This window comes from Bombina bombina, chromosome 3, assembly GCF_027579735.1.
Source record: "Bombina bombina isolate aBomBom1 chromosome 3, aBomBom1.pri, whole genome shotgun sequence".
NCBI classification, from domain to species: domain Eukaryota; kingdom Metazoa; phylum Chordata; class Amphibia; order Anura; family Bombinatoridae; genus Bombina; species Bombina bombina.
Window position 1 is genome coordinate 352,166,012 of NC_069501.1, and position 19,373 is coordinate 352,185,384.

Genomic DNA, 19,373 nt, shown 5'->3' on the forward strand with positions numbered 1-19,373 from the left:
AGAACCACCAAGTATCCCTGAAATTAAAAAATGCATAAAAAAGCAATGCATACTAGAACAACTAGATATAGACCCACATCAAGAGGAATATGTTAAGAACTTTTTTAAGAACTGGTCAGTATTTATTAAATCTTTCCCGACAACAGAGATTGAACATCTAATCTACCCTTTTAGGAATACTGACCTTGTACTGTTAGGTGTATGGTAAAGTGGAATTTACCCCCTTCACCTCCCCCTTTTTTTTTTTTTTTTTATTTTATATATTTATTTTCCCTCTTCCCTGGATCTATCCTTAGATGTATTATCATTTTAAATAAAAATGTATTTCTTAAGATAATAGAAAATGGTACACAGCAATAAAAATAAGATAGTAATATAGGGCATACAAATAAATTATAGTTAAACAGGGAGGTGCCTTAAGCTAAGAACAAGACGGATATGGGTCACTGCCAGGTTAGATTCAGACTACTAGACTAAGATAGACTCTTGACCCGCATACAAATAACTATAGATAAAAATGAAAATATTTTTCTTTTCTTTTTTCTTTTTCTTTTTTCTTTAAGATCTAACCGTATGAAGTATAATATGCTAAAGTCTAAGTTGTATTAATCCCCCAAATATGTAAAAAATGCATTGATATTTTCCCTATTTCTTTTTTCTGTTATTCCTTATACTAATGTACCAATAAAATACAAATATGAAAAAAAAAAGAAAAAAAAAGAAAAAAAAAAAAAGAAGAAAAAAAAATTGCATGCTCTATCTGAATCATGAAAGAAAAAAAATTGGGTTTAGTATCCCTTTAAGTTTAGTTAAGTTGTTAAGCTTTTTAGAAACACATAAGGCTAGATTGCAAGTGGCGTGCTAACATTAGCGTGCGTGATATTGGAATATCGCGGCCTTGTTAACTTGCACTCATATTACAAGTTGAAAGTTAAACGTGCAATTGCACTTTACACTTGTTGGGTTAGTGCGGTTAAAGACCTTGCATAAGTTAAAAAAAGTTGCACTAAACACAATATTAATATATTTAAATAAACAATTACACTGTTACATACACTTTCTGTCTGATAAAAAGTATTCACAAGATTTTTTTTTTTTTTTAAAGTTACAAGGGTTAAAAGATTTATGGTATATGACAAGGTGTTTGACTGGAATGGGCTATAATATATATATATATATATATATATATATATATATATATATATATATATATATATATATGTATATATATATATATATATATATGTATATATATATATATATATATATATGTGTGTTTGTGTATGTATATATAAACATGTGTGTATATACATATTTATATACAGTATCTCACAAAAGTGAGTACACCCCTCACATTTTTGTAAATATTTTATTATATCTTTTCATGTGACAACTCTGAAGAAATTACACTTTGCTACAAATGTAAAGTAGTGAGTGTACAGCCTGTATAACAGTGTAAATTTGCTGTCCCCTTAAAATAACTCAACACACAACAATTAATGTCTAAACCATTGGCAACAAAAGTGAGTACACCCCTAAGTGGAAATGTCCAAATTGGGCCCAAAGTGTCAATATTTTCTGTGGCCACCATTATTTTCTAAGACTGCTTTAACCCTCTTGGGCATTAAGTTTCAAGAGCTTCACAGGTTGCCACTTGAGTCCTCTTCCACTCCTCCATGATGACATCCCGGAGCTGGTGAATGCTAGAGACCTTGCTTTCCCCCACCTTCCGTTTAAGGATGCCCCACAGATGCTCAATATGGTTTAGTTCTGGAGACATGCTTGGCCGGTCCATCACCTTTACCCTCAGCTTCTTTAGCAAGGCAGTGGTCATCTTGGAGGTGTGTTTGGGGTTGTTATCATGTTGGAATACTGCCCTGCGGCCCAGTCTCCGAAGAGAGGGGATCATGCTCTCCTTCAGTATGTCACAGTGCATGTTGACATTCATGGTTCCCTCAATGAACTGTAGTTTTCCAGTGCCGGCAGCACTCATGCAGGCCCAGACCATGACACTCCCACCATCATGCTTGACTGTAGGCAAGACACACTTGTCTTTGTACTCCTCATCTGATTGCCGTCACTCACGCTTGACACCATCTGAACCAAATAAGTTTACCTTGGTCTCATCGGACCACAGGACATGGTTCTAGTAATCCATGTCCTTAGTCTGCTTGCCTTCAGCAAACTGTTTGCTGGCTTTCTTGTGCATCATCTTTAGAAGAGCCTTCCTTCTAAGAAAACAGCCATGCAGACCAATTTGATGCAGTATGCGGCGTATGGTCTGAGCACTGACAGGCTGACCCCCCACCTCTTCAACCTCTGCAACAATGCTGGCAGCACTCATACATCTATTTTCCAAAGACAACCTCTGGATATGACGCTGAGCATGTGCACTCAACTTCTTTGGTCGACCATGGCGAGGCCTGTTCTGAGTGGAACTTTTCCTATGAAACCGCTGTATGCTCTTGCCCATCGTGCTGCAGCTTAGTTTCAGGGTCTTGGCAAACTTCTTATAGCCTAGGCCATCTTTATGTAGAGCAACAATTATTTTTTTCAGCTCTTTAGAGAGTACTTCGCCATGAGGTGCCATGTTGAACTTCCAGTGACCAGTATGAGAGAGTGTGAGAGCGATAACACCAAATTTAACACACCTGCTCCCCATTTACTACTGAGACCTTGTAACATTAATAAGGTCACATGACACTGGGGAGGGAAAATGGCTAATTGGGCCCAATTTGGAAATTTCCACTTGGGGTGTACTCACTTTTGTTGCCAACGGTTTAGACATTAATGGCTGTGTGTTGAGTTATTTTGAGGGGACAGCAAATTGACATTGTTATACAGGCTGTACACTCACTACTTTACATTGTAGCAAAGTGTCATTTCTTCAGTGTTGTCCCATGAAAAAATATAATAAAATATTTACAAAAATGTGAGGGGTGTACTCACTTCTGTGAGACACTGTAAATATATATATATATATATATATATATACACAAACACACACACATACAGTATATATAGTGCCAAAATGAATCTGCCCTCCAGCATACAACTACCTGTATGTTTTAACTGGAAGACGTATATCCAAAACAAACAGTAACATCACAGGATTTTCACCAAAAAAGTGTCAAATTTTATTGACATTTTGGGAACACACAATCCCTTTCTTCAGAATAAATAAACAGTGCTCCAACAGTGTTTAAATAGTATAAATACATTGGTTAATTAGTTACCTCCTCCAAGTGAAAAAAATGCTAGACATTCAATCATATCCAGAATTTCCCAAATCAAATTTTACCACACAAGTAGTCTGGTGTAAGCTATCATAAACGTTTATCAATCGCGTTGTACTCAAATGTACTGCATGTGTCGAATCAAGATATCTCACCTTATATACAGAAATGTTCCAATGTGACATAATGCTATAATTTTAACTGTAACTCTGTATCTCCTATCATCACACTACCTGTGTGAGGGTGATCCACTTCCAGTACGTGATTATACACATATTAAACATAATTTCCACCAAATTTCAACTCATGTGATGATATTAATTAAGTGCATAATAAACAATGACATTACTTGTGAATTATATAGTGAATCCGGTTGTAAATAATGATATTTAGACAAACAGATGTCATGTCAGCAAACCAAAGTGAATTATGTGAAATGTGTCACAAAACATAAATCTTCCTTTCATTCAAACATAATGTGTCATGTAAGCCCATATCTCTGTAATGTATTATACTCAGTGGTATATCCTATATGGACCATAGAATTAAATTAGGCAATAAACGTAAGTGATCATATAGGGTCTGTTGCATCATACTTCATCAGTGTTTAGATAATCCCTGTAGAATTCCTGTGACCATTATAACTCATGATATCTAGTTGCTACTCAATCTGACTTAATACTATCTTCTCCAGGATCTATTCATTTTGGTCTATAGATTCACATGTGCGTACAAGGATCTTATAAATCTTATTTAAAGTTTACTTCTAGCGTTTGTTGAGCCTAAGCGAAAGTGCTAAATATCTTCTTCCGGCGACGTCCAACTGAAGAATGACGGTTCCTTTAAGGGACGTCATCCAAGATGGCGTCCCTCGAATTCCGATTGGCTGATAGGATTCTATCAGCCAATCGGAATTAAGGTAGGAATATTCTGATTGGCTGATGGAATCAGCCAATCAGAATCAAGTTCAATCCGATTGGCTGATCCAATCAGCCAATCAGATTGAGCTCGCATTCTATTGGCTGGTCGGAACAGCCAATAGAATGCGAGCTCAATCTGATTGGCTGATTCCATCAGCCAATCAGAATATTCCTACCTTAATTCCGATTGGCTGATAGAATCCTATCAGCCAATCGGAATACGAGGGACTCCATCTTGGATGACGTCCCTTAAAGGAACCGTCATTCTTCAGTTGGACGTCGCCGGAAGAAGATGGGTCCGCGGTGGAGGTCTTCAGGATGGAGCCGGTCGTCATCGGATGAAGATAGAAGATGCCGCTTGGATCAAGATGGTTGCCGGTCCAGATCGCCTCTTCTTCCCGGATAGGATGAAGACTTTGGAGCCTCTTCTGGACCTCTTCAGCCACCGGATGATGGATCGCCAGCCCCCGCTTGGGTTGGATGAAGATTTTGGAGCCAGGACGGATCGGTGATACCTGGTGAGGTGAAGACAAGGTAGGATGATCTTCAGGGGCTTAGTGTTAGGTTTATTTAAGGGGGGTTTGGGTTAGATTAGGGGTATGTGGGTGGTGGGTTGTAATGTTGGGGGGGGGTATTGTGTGTTTTTTTTTACAGGCAAAAGAGCTGAACTTCTTGGGGCATGCCCCGCAAAGGGTAAAAGAGCTTTGAACTTTAGTAATTTAGAATAGGGTAGGGCATTTTTTATTTTGGGGGTCTTTGTTATTTTATTAGGGGGCTTAGAGTAGGTGTAATTAGTTTAAAATTGTTGTAATATTTTTCTTATGTTTGTAAATATTTTTTTATTTTTTGTAACTTAGTTCTTTTTTATTTTTTGTACTTTAGTTAGTTTATTTCATTGTAGTTATTTGTAGGAATTGTATTTAATTTATTTATTGATAGTGTAGTGTTAGGTTTAACGGTAGGTAATTGTAGGTATTTTATTTAATTAATTTAATGATAGTATAGTGTTAGGTTTAATTGTAACTTAGGTTAGGATTTATTTTACAGGTAATTTTGTAATTATTTTAACTAGGTAACTATTAAATAGTTCTTAACTATTTAATAGCTATTGTACTTGGTTAAAATAATTACAAAGTTGCCTGTAAAATAAATATTAATCCTAAAATAGCTATAATATAATTATAATTTATATTGTATCTATATTAGGATTTATTTTACAGGTAAGTATTTAGCTTTAAATAGGAATAATTTATTTAATAAGAGATAATTAATTTCATTAGATGTAAATTATATTTAACTTAGGGGGTGTTAGTGTTAGGGTTAGACTTAGCTTTAGGGGTTAATACATTTATTAGAATAGCGGTGAGCTCCAGTCGGCAGATTAGTGGTTAATAATTGAAGTTAGGTGTCGGCGATGTTAGGGAGGGCAGATTAGGGGTTAATACTATTTATTATAGGGTTAGTGAGGCGGATTAGGGGTTAATAACTTTATTATAGTAGCGCCCAGGTCCGCTCGGCAGATTAGGCGTTAATAAGTGTAGGCAGGTGGAGGCGACGTTGTGGGGGGCAGATTAGGGGTTAATAAATATAGGGGTCGGCGATGTTAGGGCAGCAGATTAGGGGTACATAGGGATAATGTAAGTAGCGGCGGTTTACGGAGCGGCAGATTAGGGGTTAATAATAATATGCAGGGGTCAGCGATAGAGAGGGCGGCAGATTAGGGGTTAATAAGTGTAAGGCTAGGGGTGTTTAGACTCGGGGTACATGTTAGGGTGTTAGGTGCAGACGTAGGAAGTGTTTCCGCATAGCAAACAATGGGGCTGCGTTAGGAGCTGAACGCGGCTTTTTTGCAGGTGTTAGGTTTTTTTTCAGCTCAAACAGCCCCATTGTTTTCTATGGGGGAATCGTGCACGAGCACGTTTTTGAGGCTGGCCGCTTGCGTAAGCAACTCTGGTATCGAGAGTTGAAGCTGCGTTAAATATGCTCTACGCTCCTTTTTTGGAGCCTAACGCAGCCTTTATGTAGACTCTCAATACCAGAGTTATTTTTATGGTGCGGCCAGAAAAAAGCCGGCGTTAGCTACGCGGGTCGTTACCGACAAAACTCCAAATCTAGGCCACAGTTTTTTCTTTTGGAAGTTCTACTCTTTTTTTGGAATTACACTTCCAGTATGTGTCAAATCACTGTCAAAAATAAATATAGTTCCCATTTTTCTTAAAAGGACATAAAACCCAATTTTTTTTTTCATGATTTAGATAGAACATCAAATTTTAAACAACTTTCTAATTTACTCCTATTATCATATTTTGTGTGCACGTGTCTGCCGCACTATATAGCAGCAATTTTGCAACAATGTTATACATTAGCAGGAGCACTAGATGGCAGCACTATTACCTGTCATGTAGGGCTTCAGGCATGTGCACGCTACCTACCTAGGTATCTATTCAACAAAGAATAACATGAGAATGAAATAAATTTGATAATAGAAGTAAATTGGAAATATTAAAAAAAAAAAATATTCCCTATCTGAATCATGAAATATTTTTTTGGGTTTAATGTCCCTTTAAGTACTTGTGATATTTATCATATAACATACAACATGGCTTTAACATGCCAAAAGTGATTATAACCATTTGCATAATACAACACTTTACAGAGGAGAATTGGTTTTGATGTTTTAATTACAGTTTTCATGGAAGCAGCAAAAAACTGATCTTCTTTCAGAGTATGTTTTTTATGTTTTACCATTCAACATGCTTTAACATGCCCAAAGTGCTTATTCTGCCTTGTTTTGTACAATATTGTACTAAGGAATATTGATTTTGATGATTTAATCGCAGCTTTTATATTAGCAGGTTTTTTACCCTCTCTCTTTATCAGGGGTCTTCTAAGCATATATATTTATTTGAAGTGACATCATTATTACTTAATTCCTTATAAATTAAAAAAAAAACATATTCTTATACTAATTCATTATTTATTTTGCTTGCTTTTGCAAAAAACAAAAACAAAACTTGCCAATGATATATGGAACTTAAAGGGACACTTTCCTGATTCAGATAGGGCATGCAATTTTAAACAACTTTCCAATTTACTTTTGTCATCAAATTTGCTTTGTTCCCTTGGTGGTATTTTTGAAAAGCTAAACCTAGCTAGGCTCAAACTGATTTCTAAACAGTTGAAAATCGCCTCTTAGCTCAGAGCATTTTGAAAGTTTTTGACAGTTAGACTGTGCTAGTTCACATGTATCATATAGATAACATTGTGCTCACTCCCGTGAAGTTATTTAGGAGTCTTCACTGATTGACTACACTGCATGTCTGTCAAAGGCACTTAGATAAGGAGGCTGTCTGCAGAGGCTTAGATACAAGATAATCACAGAGGTAAAAAGTGTATTAATATAACTGTGTTGGTAATGCAAAACTGGGGAATGGGTAATAAAGGGATTATCTATCTTTTTAAATAAGAAAAAATTTGGTGTAGACTGTCCCTTTAAAAACCCTGCTCTGATCCAATCAGTAGCGCTAATTGTACAAGCACTTCTACTGTGTGTTTAAGTTTTTAAAAGTACATGCTCTGACAGATAAACAAAATCAATATTCCTTAGTGCATTATTATTATAAAACATGGCAGAATAAGCACTTTGGGCAAACTGTAATTAAAACTTTAAAAAAAATCTGTATAGTGTTATGCAAAGGAGAATAATCACTTCTGGCATGTTAAGCCATTTTGTATGCTGTATGTTACATGATAAACGTTAAAAAGTTTACCTGAGATGTTTTTTATTAGATAGTGTTATTATGAGTGAAACTGTACTTTTAAATATAACTTTGATGTGTTTTGTGCAACTTTTTATTTGAGGGTAATATTTAACCAGAGCTTTGAAGTCGTGCTTTCCCGACATGCATTAAATTCAATTGCTCTCTAGTGATCATATTTATTTTCAACCTGTAATATGCACACTACTTCCAACGCGAGCCTCGATAAACCCTTTTTTTTACTTGCACACAACAGTTAGCGCGCCACTCCTAATCTAGCGCTTAATTGAATGCAAAAGAGCAGAAATTTCCCAAGCAAACTACTGAAGTGAATGCTGTGACATCACAAGTCATTTAGCGAAATGGGAACTAGCTTTATTTTTGACAGTGTTTTACACATACTGGAAGTATAATTCCAAAAAATGAATTGTACTTCCAAAAGAAAAAATCGTATTGTGTTTCCAAAAAACAAAAGTGTAATTCCAAAAAAGAAGACTGTACTTCCAAAAAACAAAATTGTAGTTCCAAAAAAAAAAATGTATTTGGAAACGTAGAATTAGTTTTGTATGTCACAATTCCGATTATCCTAGTATGTGAAGGTATAATCTAGATTTTATTAAAGACACAGAGACGAGTATTTTTATGCATTACTCTTTCTTTACTACTCAATGCAGCCTTTTAAAGAACAAGATATATAAGATAAATAACATACACATAATAAGAAAATAACATAGACTTATTATAGTGAGAAAAAACAGCCAATCAGCACAGAGCATAGACTATAAACAGAGCACCCAATTAACATTCTTCCTCTTTCTAATTGATGCTCAAAAGAAATAAAATATTAAACATCATGATAAAACCAAAAAGTCAGAAACAACAGAGGGTAATAAACGCCAACTTCTTGTAGAACTGATGGAAGAATTTCCATGGGATGCTGAACTTGATAGAAGGTAACGTAGATGTCCAAGGTTCAGTGGATGAAGGTCGAGACTTCTGAATTGAAGGGAAGAATCCAGAAGATGAGAAAGGGTTGGAATCACATGGATACTGTTAAAAAATAAGAGAATTAGTAACACATAATGACGGTTATTAGGGTGGGAAAAATCACCATTATCTATGTGAGGAGGGAAAATACTCGTCTCTGTGTCTTTAATAAAATCTAGATTATACCTTCACATACTAGGATAATCGGAATTTTATTACAAGACCAGAGACTCCTATTTTTATGCAAGTTTAAAGTAATCAGGAAAATAAATTAAGCGAGGCATGTTGAATGGGTCTGAAATAAAATTGTTTGAAAATGGAATCCGAAGACCAGTCTGCAGCATTTAAAATCTGTTGAAGAGGAGCCGCCTTCAAAAAGGCTTTCGAAGCAGCGGAACCTCTGACAGAATGAGCTGTGAAAGAAATGTTGATACCGGCCTCTTTCATGACCCATTTAACCCACCTAGCGATAGAGGTAGAAGTGATAGGAGCATGGGGGGGAACAAAGGAAATAAGCAGTTGATTATGGATAGATTTCCTAAATATCAGAGTTCTAGATTCATATGACTTTAAGCATTCGACCACACACAAAGAAGGTTCGGAAGGAAGATAAGGGTAGAAGATGGAAGTAGATAAAGTTTTTGTTCTGCGAGTAAGAAAAAAGGTGACTCCTTCAGGGGAGAAACGTTTAGAGTTCCAATCTAAGGCTTTTACATCAGATACCCTTCTGAAAGAAATAAGGCATAGAAGGGTAGCGAGTTTAGCTGAAAGTTGTTTTAGAGACAGCAAGTTATTATCTGGCCAGGATTTGAAAAGGGAGAAAACTAGGTCTACATCCCAGAAAAATTTGTGTTTGGGAACAGGAGGACGTTTTAATCTAATGGCTTTAAGAACTCTACAAACTAAAGGATGTTTACCGACAGGTGAGTTATTGATTAGATTATGTCTGGCAGAAATAGCAGATCTATGGACATTAATTGTTCTGTAAGCCAGGCCTGAATCAAAAAGGTGCGACAGATAATTAATGATTTCGGTTAAATCCGAAGAAATGGGATCCAAATCCCTTCGCAAGCACCAGCTAGACCATTTTGACCATGCGGCAAAATAACATCTGCGGGTACCTGGAGCCCAAGAGTCTTGAATGAGGGATCTAGCTCCCTCCGAAAGGCCTCGGAGAGACCAGGGTCCCCTGATATTGTCCAGGCTATCAGAAGAAGAGAGCGTTGGAGAATTAAACTGTGAAATTCGCCCTCCGGATTGACTAATAGGTGAGGAAGTGGAGGAAGAAGAATTGGAAGATTGATGGACATCTCCAAGAGGGAGGGGTACCAAGATTGGGTCGGCCAAAGGGGAGTCACTATAGTTAGGCATAGGAGATCCCTGCGGACTGTTGAAATTGTCCTCGGGATCATTGAGAATGGAGGGAAAGCATAAGCTTTCTTGGAGGGCCATGGTTGTAGAAAAGCATCTATGGCCGCAGCTTCCGGATCTGGACACCAGCTGAAATATGGGTAAATCTGGAAATTGGTCCTGGATGCAAAAAGATCCAGGCAAAAGGGACCTCTGAGCGATTGAAGGAACAAAAACATTTTCCTGTCTAGTTTCCAATCGCTCGAATCTGTCAGGTGACGAGATCCCCAATCTGCAGCTGCATTTGATTGACCTGGAATATATTCCGCTTTGATAGAAATATTCCTGTCTAAACAAAGGTGAATAAATTCCTTGGTTATGTTGGACAAATTCCTTGATTTGGTGCCTCCTAAACGATTGAGATATCGTACTGCTGAAATATTGTCCATTCGAAGGAGAATAGAAACTGGAGAAGAAAAATTGGCAAAACTTTTGACTGCAAACGAGCCAGCCAATAATTCCAAACAATTGATATGGAAACGTTTCTCCTCCAATGTCCATTTGCCACCGGTGATGGAAGGACCGCAGCGTGCACCCCAGCCTGAAAGACTGGCATCGGATTCTATAATGAAGTCCGGAGATCTGCCAAAGATGGCTCTCCCATTCCAGGCTTCTAGATGAGAGAGCCACCAAGACAGTTCTTCTTTGGCTTCTAGAGACAAAGGAATCAAATGAGAGTAAGAAAAACCTTTCCTCAAATGAAGGATCTTTAGTCTCTGAAGTTCTCGGTAATTTAATGGGGCAGGAAAAATATCCTGAATAGAGGATGATAGTAACCCTACTATTCTGGCTATGGTTCTGATAGGGACTAAATCTTTGGATAAAGTTTTGGTAATTTCTTTCTTGATATTCTTTACCTTGTCTGAAGGAAGACTCAGAGTAGAGAGTATCGAATTGATTTTGAAGCCTAAGAAAATCAAAGACTTTGTGGGAAAAAGAACTGATTTCTGTTTGTTCACAATAAAACCCAAAGATTCTAATAAAGAAATTGTGGTAGATAGATGATTCTGAAGGGAATGAAAATCTTGATCCATAATCAAAATATCGTCTAAATAAATTATTAGACGAATTCCTCGGAGTCTCAACCAGGCCACTACTGGTTTCAGTAGCTTGGTGAAAATCCAAGGAGCAGAGGACAGACCAAATGGAAGACAAGTGAAATTCCAAAACTGGTCTTCCCAACGGAAAGTCAAGAATTTCCAATGTTCTTGGGCGATTGGTACGGTTAGATAGGCGTCTGTGAGGTCCAATCGAACCAACCAATCGTTTCCTCTTAAACATTCTCTTAATAAGTGAATACCCTCCATTTTGAAATGATGTTAAACTACAAAGGTATTTAACGTTTTTAGGTTTATGACTGGTCTGTATTGATTGTTTTTCTTTTTTACCAAAAACAAATTGCTTAGGTAATAATCTTGAGGTTCAGAGACTGGAAGAATTGCTTTTTTGGAGAAGAGAGAAGAAATTTCTCTCCTGACCAAAAGAGAGTCTTCTTGAGAGAACTGAATTGGATGGGGAAGGCAGATTTGAATTGGGGAGATATGAATTCTATGAGAATACCTGACACAGCTTGTAAAACCCAAGGGTCTGAAGTAATTGAGGCCCAATTTTGGGTAAACAGGGCGAGTCTGCCTCCAATTTTTTCTGGGAAAGAAAGGACATAGGGAAGAAATAAAGAACTTACCTGGAGCTTGTCTAGCTCTGGCTCTGGTCCTAAAACCTCTCTGAGTCCAGGGGCGACCTCTTGTTGGAAAAAAGGAGGAAGTAGATGGTTCAGAGTAACCTCTTTGGAATTGTGATTGAAACTGGTGCTGGTATTGTGGTTGTTGGGGATAGTAATGAGTCCTGGATAAGAAGGATTGGCGGCCGGGAAAGCAGCCTCTGCCTCTCCCGGCCCTGTCAGAAAAACCCTGGTTAGGGTAGAAAATTTTCTTAACAGATGTTTTTACTTTGTTTAAGTTAGAGAAAGTATTGACGTATTGGCTTAAGTCTTTTAAGTAAGAGTCTCCAAACAAAAGACCCTTGTTATCTGAAGCGATATTACTTGAGGAAAAATCAGAAATTTTCGGATCTATTTTCCTCAAGATGTTAAGTCTTCTTTCTCCAGACATAGCGCAATTCGTGTTCCCAATAAAACACAGAAGTCTTTGTACCCATTCTCTGACCACATAGGGATCCAAAGGGCAATTTTCGGCTACACCTTGTTCAGATAATTCGAATAATTTAGTGAGGAGACCAACTGAATCTAAAAGTTTGTCTTGGCAAATTTTCCAGGATCTATCTATTCCTTTTTTAAGTTTATATCCTGGGGAACCAATAAATTTTAAAATTTTGGGGTCAACTTCAGGTGTGATGGAAGCATTCTTTGGTAACAGGGGACGAGGACATTCGGCTTTCATTTTGTTGCGGGTTTGCTTTTTTAGGGGTTTACGTAATTGGTGGTCAATGAATTTAGCTAAATCTAGGGGGGGGACACCACTCGGCGGACCGGGGATGGTGTAAGTCATCTGGTTTAAACCTAGGATTACCCAAACAATCTAAAAAGTCCTCATCGTCCTCGCTGTATTCACAAGATTTTTTGGCTTTCTTTTTCGTTTTTTTAGCGGCCGGGGAGCCATCGGAATTATCCGATTCATTGAAATTGTCTGAGTTAATATCAGTGTATTCGTCACCATCTGATTCTTCAGAATCTGAAGATGGATCATCAATAATATTTTTTGACTTAAATTTTAATTTTTTGCATACTTGAGTATCCCCTGTTTGGTTACCCTCAGGGTGCAGGGTTCTACTAACAGCGGTTTTTCTTCCTTTGCTGTGAGGAATATTAGGCTCAGTTAAAAGTTGGCGAGACTTTTCAATAAGTTTTTTGCTTGCTTTATAGGCAATAGATGGGTTCTTTCTTTTTAAAGATATTTTTCTTTGTTTCTCTCCCATCAAAGAGGTCATTTTGTTAAATAAATTATCCATAGAGGAATCAGTCATAGATTGTACAGTATGTAAGGTCAAGGGAGGTGATTTAGGTTGAGTTTCAGACATTGCTTATAATGTTTTATCAAAAAACAATGTGAGGTAAAATTAAATATTAAATTGGTTTAATAACAAAATCTCCCTTATAGGAAAAAACTATGTAATAAACTTGAAATATATAAGTGAAAGAGTCTGATAAAACAGACTATTGAGAGGGTAAATAAAAAATTTTGAGGTAAAGTTGTTTTGATTGAATCACTTAACCAAACGATTAACAACAGAGTTTGTAATAAATATATTTGTAATAAGTGAAGATGCCAGAAGATGGCAACATAAGCTGTGAAAAAACACTAAATGTTAATAATGTCAGGACCGAGTGGAAAAAGACACAAAGTTACCACTCGGTTAGCAGTTGAGGTACAGCTGACAGAAGGCAGAGTTAGTACGTCAGCGGTAGTGGGCGGGAAGGGGGCGGCCCACAAAATGGCGATCGTACTGATAGGAAAAGACCATGCAGGAGGGGGGAAAAAACCGTGTAAACAACGGAGAGCAGCAAAGCGGAACAAAACGCCAGAGAGGTGACAACAGAATAAGTGCAATAGAAGTTAGACAGATATAAAAAATATATACAAAGTGAAAACGGAAATGATATAAACATTTGAGTGATATAGTGACAAAACGAAAATAAACAGTCAACAGAAACAATGCTAAAGGAGATAAAACATATCTATATATACAACAATGACAAACGTTTTTATTATTTAGACTGCACTACTTATCTGAGTGAGCAGCAAAAAGAAAGAGGAAGAATGTTAATTGGGTGCTCTGTTTATAGTCTATGCTCTGTGCTGATTGGCTGTTTTTTCTCACTATAATAAGTCTATGTTATTTTCTTATTATGTGTATGTTATTTATCTTATATATCTTGTTCTTTAAAAGGCTGCATTGAGTAGTAAAGAAAGAGTAATGCATAAAAATAGGAGTCTCTGGTCTTGTAATAAAATTTATACAGTGATAAAGAATCACACATGCTTGCCTTTTTGACATCAATATTATTCCATACATGGCAAGCTTCATGAGGCTAACCCAACAACTTATCTGTCGCTTCTTGGCTGGATTGGCAAGTGGTGGAGGTAGTTTGGCTACTAAAAAATAATTACAGTAAACAAAGCTGATTATGCATTTAATTTTTTTTAAACTCACCTAGTATGTTAGATTATTGCAAGACTGCAGAAAAATCCAAAAATTCCAAGGTGTTTCCCGTACCTTTTATTCTGCATTAAAAAAAAGAAAGGTTTTCACAAACTAAAATTTCTAGAAATCAATAAAAGGCTGAAGCTGGTATGACTTAGTTATATGCCATATTGATATTTCCTGCTAAAGCAGTGGTTCTCAGCAATTGTATATTTGATGGCTTTATTTTTGTTTTTGTTTTGTCTAATAGCCAAATTGCCACACAATCTCTAGTATTAAAATAGCAACATATAACATATATTTAACCTATTATTAATTTAAAGATAAATAATGTCCATTTAGAAATAAATGCTACTTAGAAAATAATATAATCATTAAATAATAATAATTAAAAATAAATGGAAGCTGGAGGTTAAACTAGTACAGTTAATGTCAGTCATATTTCTTATTGATCAATATTGCTTGTAGGTCATTCATATCTCAAACCTTTTAACCATGTTCAGTCCTAATTTGCTGCAAATCATTCAGTTATGCATGGACACATGCTATTAAAGATTCAGTGCTGCATTTCTCTAGGAAAAGCTTCACTGAACACAAGACATATAAATGGTATATATTGCAATAACTGTGCAGAACCCCATTAGAAAAAAATACTAAATTAGATCTTTAAAATCCCTTTGTAAATGAATGGCAAGAGTGTTAATAAATGGATTCTAAGAGGGCAGCATGTTGTTGGCCTTATGAGGTTATTGTGAAGGCGAGGTCATGTGGTATGTGTGGGAAGGGCCTCACTCACATTTTTCCCAGGGGCCTATTGGTCTATATTAATACCACCTGTTATAAATGTTGTAGATACATTTGTTTAATAACATTTTAGTGACATTGAATGTAATTTGTGCATGAGATATTTGTATGTAAAAGTTAATGTAAATGTCTGTAATTGTAAAGTATTGGCATTTGTCTGTTTTGTCAGTGACACCAACACCAATCATGTGGAATTCTTAAACACTCTGTTACCCTTCTGAGGAATCTCAACCTACTGTTGTGTATCACTATTGCAAACTTTTCTAAATTGCTTTGATTTCATGTTTCATTCATTTTTTCAAGTTTCTTTTTTTGTTGATGCTAGTGCAGTGGCGTAGCGTGGCTTCTCAGCGCCCAGGGCAAGGCAAGAATTGTGCCCCCCCTAATCCATTAGCACTGACTGAGTCTCTTCCACCAGTACAGTAGGGATTGGCAAATTTGCTTTGAATATAGGAGACAGCTCAACAACTTAGGAGACAGGTTTTTGTTTTAAAACAAACAAAGCTTTATTTTAACAACAAAAATATATACTAGATATATATATATATATAGAATTCTAAACTCTACATTCATCCTTAAAAATTAGGATTCAATATGGTTGCAGGCAACCATTACTTTATTATATACATTAAGTAAGTACATTATATAACTTAACAATTAAATTTTTTATGGTTTAATATTTAAACATGGGATTTAATTTTTAAATACATCTGAGCCAGCATGCCAGAGTGTGAGAGTGATCTATGCAGCTTTAAAGTGAAAGCCAGTTATTTTTTTTTAATTCATTTTTAACCTGGGTAAAACATACAAGATGTAGATCATTTACATCTTGTATGTTTTATTTTACCCAGGTTAAAAATGAATTTGAAATAAAATAACCAGCTTTCACTTTAAAGCAGCATAGATCACTCTCACACTCTGGTATGCTGGCTGGCTCAGACTCTGGGTCCTTTGGAAGTTGGAATTTGGCTGGCTGGCTCAGAGTGACTCTGGGTCCTTTGGAACTTGGCTGGCTGGCCCTGCGACGTCACCTGGGTAACGGTAGAGGCTAAGCTGCATTTTGCGTGCGTTGCCATTTCCAATCCCTATTCCCCAGGGCCCAGGCAAAAACAGGGGCTATAATAATTTAATTATAATTCTGGCTGGCAGTGGCACTGGTGGTCTGGTTCTGATACGGTCCCGGTGATGAGTTTGGTAATTTCTGTTGACACTACTTACCTTATCATTGCGGGCGTGGCGTACTAGTCAGTCTGACTCCACTCTGGCTCTGCTGCTCTGACTTCTTCCTCCCTCCTGACATGTGCGCTGGGAGTGGGAGTGGACCGTGCTAACTAGTGGCATAAACACTAGTCTAGCAGCAGGTAACGGTCGGATAGGATTACACTCATAACATTATGATAATTAAATCATTACACAGCACGTCTTGACTTCAGAGTAGTAGACAGTTCACTTGAGAGACAGAACGGCTGGGCGCAGGCGCCTGTCAGATTTTTTAGCCTCCCTGTAGTGCCGCTGGGAGTGGGACTGTGACTGTCTATTGTCTTGAGATGGTGGGGACTCGGGAGGCTGGGAGCCAAGCATTTTGCGCCCCCCAGAATTTTGCGCCCGGGGCAACCGCCCCTGTGGCCCCCCCCACGCTACGCCACTGTGCTAGTGTGGACTGTTTAATTGATGGAGTTTTTTTTTGTGATTCTGGTATCATTCACAGTGGAGCTCATATGCATCAAGGGGTGAATTAAAACTGTACGCTGCTTCATTTATATAATAGCAAGTTAATTGCAACATGGTCACGTGACAAGGGGCTTGTTCAGATTATTTCAATTACTCCATTTTTTAGTTGTGATGTTTCAGTGAGGTTTTTCAGTGAGATATTAGGTTAACAAATGAGTTGTAATAAATGTGTCACAATGACAGCAAGAGCTGTTAGCTTCAAACTATACTGTCACAGTTTATTTAATATCTGCTCAGTGCCATACCATCTCTTTCCACAAATTGCAGGTTATCTGTAGTATTGCATTTAGGTTTTACTTACCATCTATATTTTGACATTGGAGATCTTACACTATTTCTACATTATTGCTTTTGTCTTCCTCTTTTACTTTCCTTTACTACAAGGATCATTAATGCTTTCAATGAAGGTTTACTCTCTTAATTGATAGCTACTCATGTCAGATATTGCCTATGTTACTTAATACTGCAGGACTTCTGTCGTGCAGCACCTACCCTCTGGAACACTCTCCCTCATGCTGTCAGGCTTTGCCCTAATCTGTCTTCCTTTAAATGTTCCCTGAAGACTTTTCTGTTCAGAGAAGCCTACCACCCAACTCAATAATAAATTAATTTCACTTACCTAACATTTCCCTCATCTAACTCTGTATTAACATCTTTCTCAATCTTGCAGTCCTCACCTCCTGTTTCTCAACCTCCTACCCTTCTAGATTGTAAATTCCCATGGGAATAGGGCCCACGATCCCTCCTGTATGTGTTTGTAAATGTTGTCCTGTCTCTTACAAGTCTTGTATTGTTTAAATGAATTGTATCCATGGACAGCGCTGCGGAATATGTTGGCGCTTCATAAATAAAGTATAATAATAATAGCCTCAACACAGATACATTGGTGATACACTGGTTTCTTTGTTGGTCCTGGTGAACATTCAGTGAATTGTTGGCGGGATAGAGTGGTTGTTACAATTAAAATGCAATGCTTTTATACAGTGAACATTTTCAAAGGCTCACATAGGCATGAAACTGAAAAATAACAGCCCTTATATTTATTTATATAACAACTAATGCTTCCCATTTTATTATTATTATTATTATTAACTGTTGGGCACATTGTTGCATATATTGCACCAGAGCCCTCAATTTATTTCCACCATTGATAACAGTGATTAGAATGTTAGTTTTATGTTGATGTGCACCACTAAATGTCTCTGTTTAACTTACAGGTATAAGTTATGGGAAGGAAGTAGACTGGATGGACGCACAAGGGGAAGAGCAATACTTATGGCACAAGATGATGGAAAATCCTGGAACCATGGTAGACGGGACAGTAATGCTCAGGTCCTCTATGGCAAAGCACAAGAAGGCTTGAATAATTCTCAGGAAGACTATGGATGTTTGTGCTGTGAAGGAAAAGCTTGGGGACAAGCACTGTGTCATATGCTGTGTAGTGCTGAAAATAAAGAGGACTTTAAAATGCCTACTAGAGTATCTGGTGCAGTCCTGCTCACATTCTCTATGGATATAACGTTTGTTCAGCAGAATCTGCAAGCCATTGTGATAATATGCAGCAAATGTGCTGAGCACAAGCCTATCTAATATACATTCCAGATTTAGCCATTCAGTAATACACCCTGCTGGGGTGTATTATTCACATGCTGTTAAGACTATTTCATTTTGTCTTGCTCAGATATTACTTGTTTTTCCTCTTACAGCATCAAGCTTTGTTCTATATGATTTAGTGGCTGAAAAGAGCTTACCTCAAATATATATTATTAAAAACATGCCCAGTGTAAATATTTGTATTTAAATGAGACACCTGCATAAGTAAGATAGTACTCAGTAGTACTGTATGTGACTGCTAGTGCTAAATGAGGAAAATAACAGAAACGGTTGAAGCACATTTTATGCTGCACAATATTCAATGTGACCTTGTTTTGTTTATTTATCTGGATTGTGAAAACTCCCAATCTGAGTAGCAAACTGGAACATGATGTGAGAGCATACATTCTGTACTCTAGCAAACACAAAAAAACATGCTATATATTCCCTTTAAGTGTTGCTGATATACACCCAGATTACAAGTGGAGCGCTATTGATAGCATAGGGTGCTCTGCGCTGCCATTATATATATATATATTTTTTTTTTTTTTAATAAAAATACTTATTCTTAGTCAAGAACAAAATTATTTCTAATTCTTAACACTCACTATTTGGCTCTCAACTTGTAATATCAGTGAAAGAATATATCTCTAATATTTTGCACTCCACTTGTAATCTAGTCCATATTTTCACCACCAGGAAGGGTTATTAATGCACAGTGATTATTTTCTCCATATGTACCCTATATTTTACAATCGTCTACTGTAGATGCA

General features: G+C 36.9%; 1 protein-coding gene and 1 long non-coding RNA gene across 4 annotated transcripts in view; one reads left to right on the forward strand and one right to left on the reverse strand.

Moving 5' to 3' along the window:
• SYTL5 (synaptotagmin like 5) overlaps positions 1 to 18,782 on the forward strand; it is a 407,166-nt gene extending 388,384 nt beyond the window's left edge. For all 3 annotated transcript variants that reach the window (XM_053706464.1, XM_053706465.1, XM_053706466.1), the window contains one exon: positions 18,225 to 18,782. In XM_053706464.1, the coding sequence (XP_053562439.1) occupies positions 18,225 to 18,370 (146 nt within the window). In that variant the 3' untranslated portion in view covers positions 18,371 to 18,782. The remainder of the gene's footprint in view (positions 1 to 18,224) is intronic.
• LOC128653269 (uncharacterized) lies at positions 8,552 to 14,616 on the reverse strand. The gene is made up of 2 exons (XR_008401344.1): positions 14,482 to 14,616; positions 8,552 to 8,964 (listed from the first exon to the last, which is right to left on the reverse strand). It is a non-coding gene; the product is annotated as an uncharacterized LOC128653269 (long non-coding RNA).
• Positions 18,783 to 19,373: the final 591 nt, after the last annotated feature.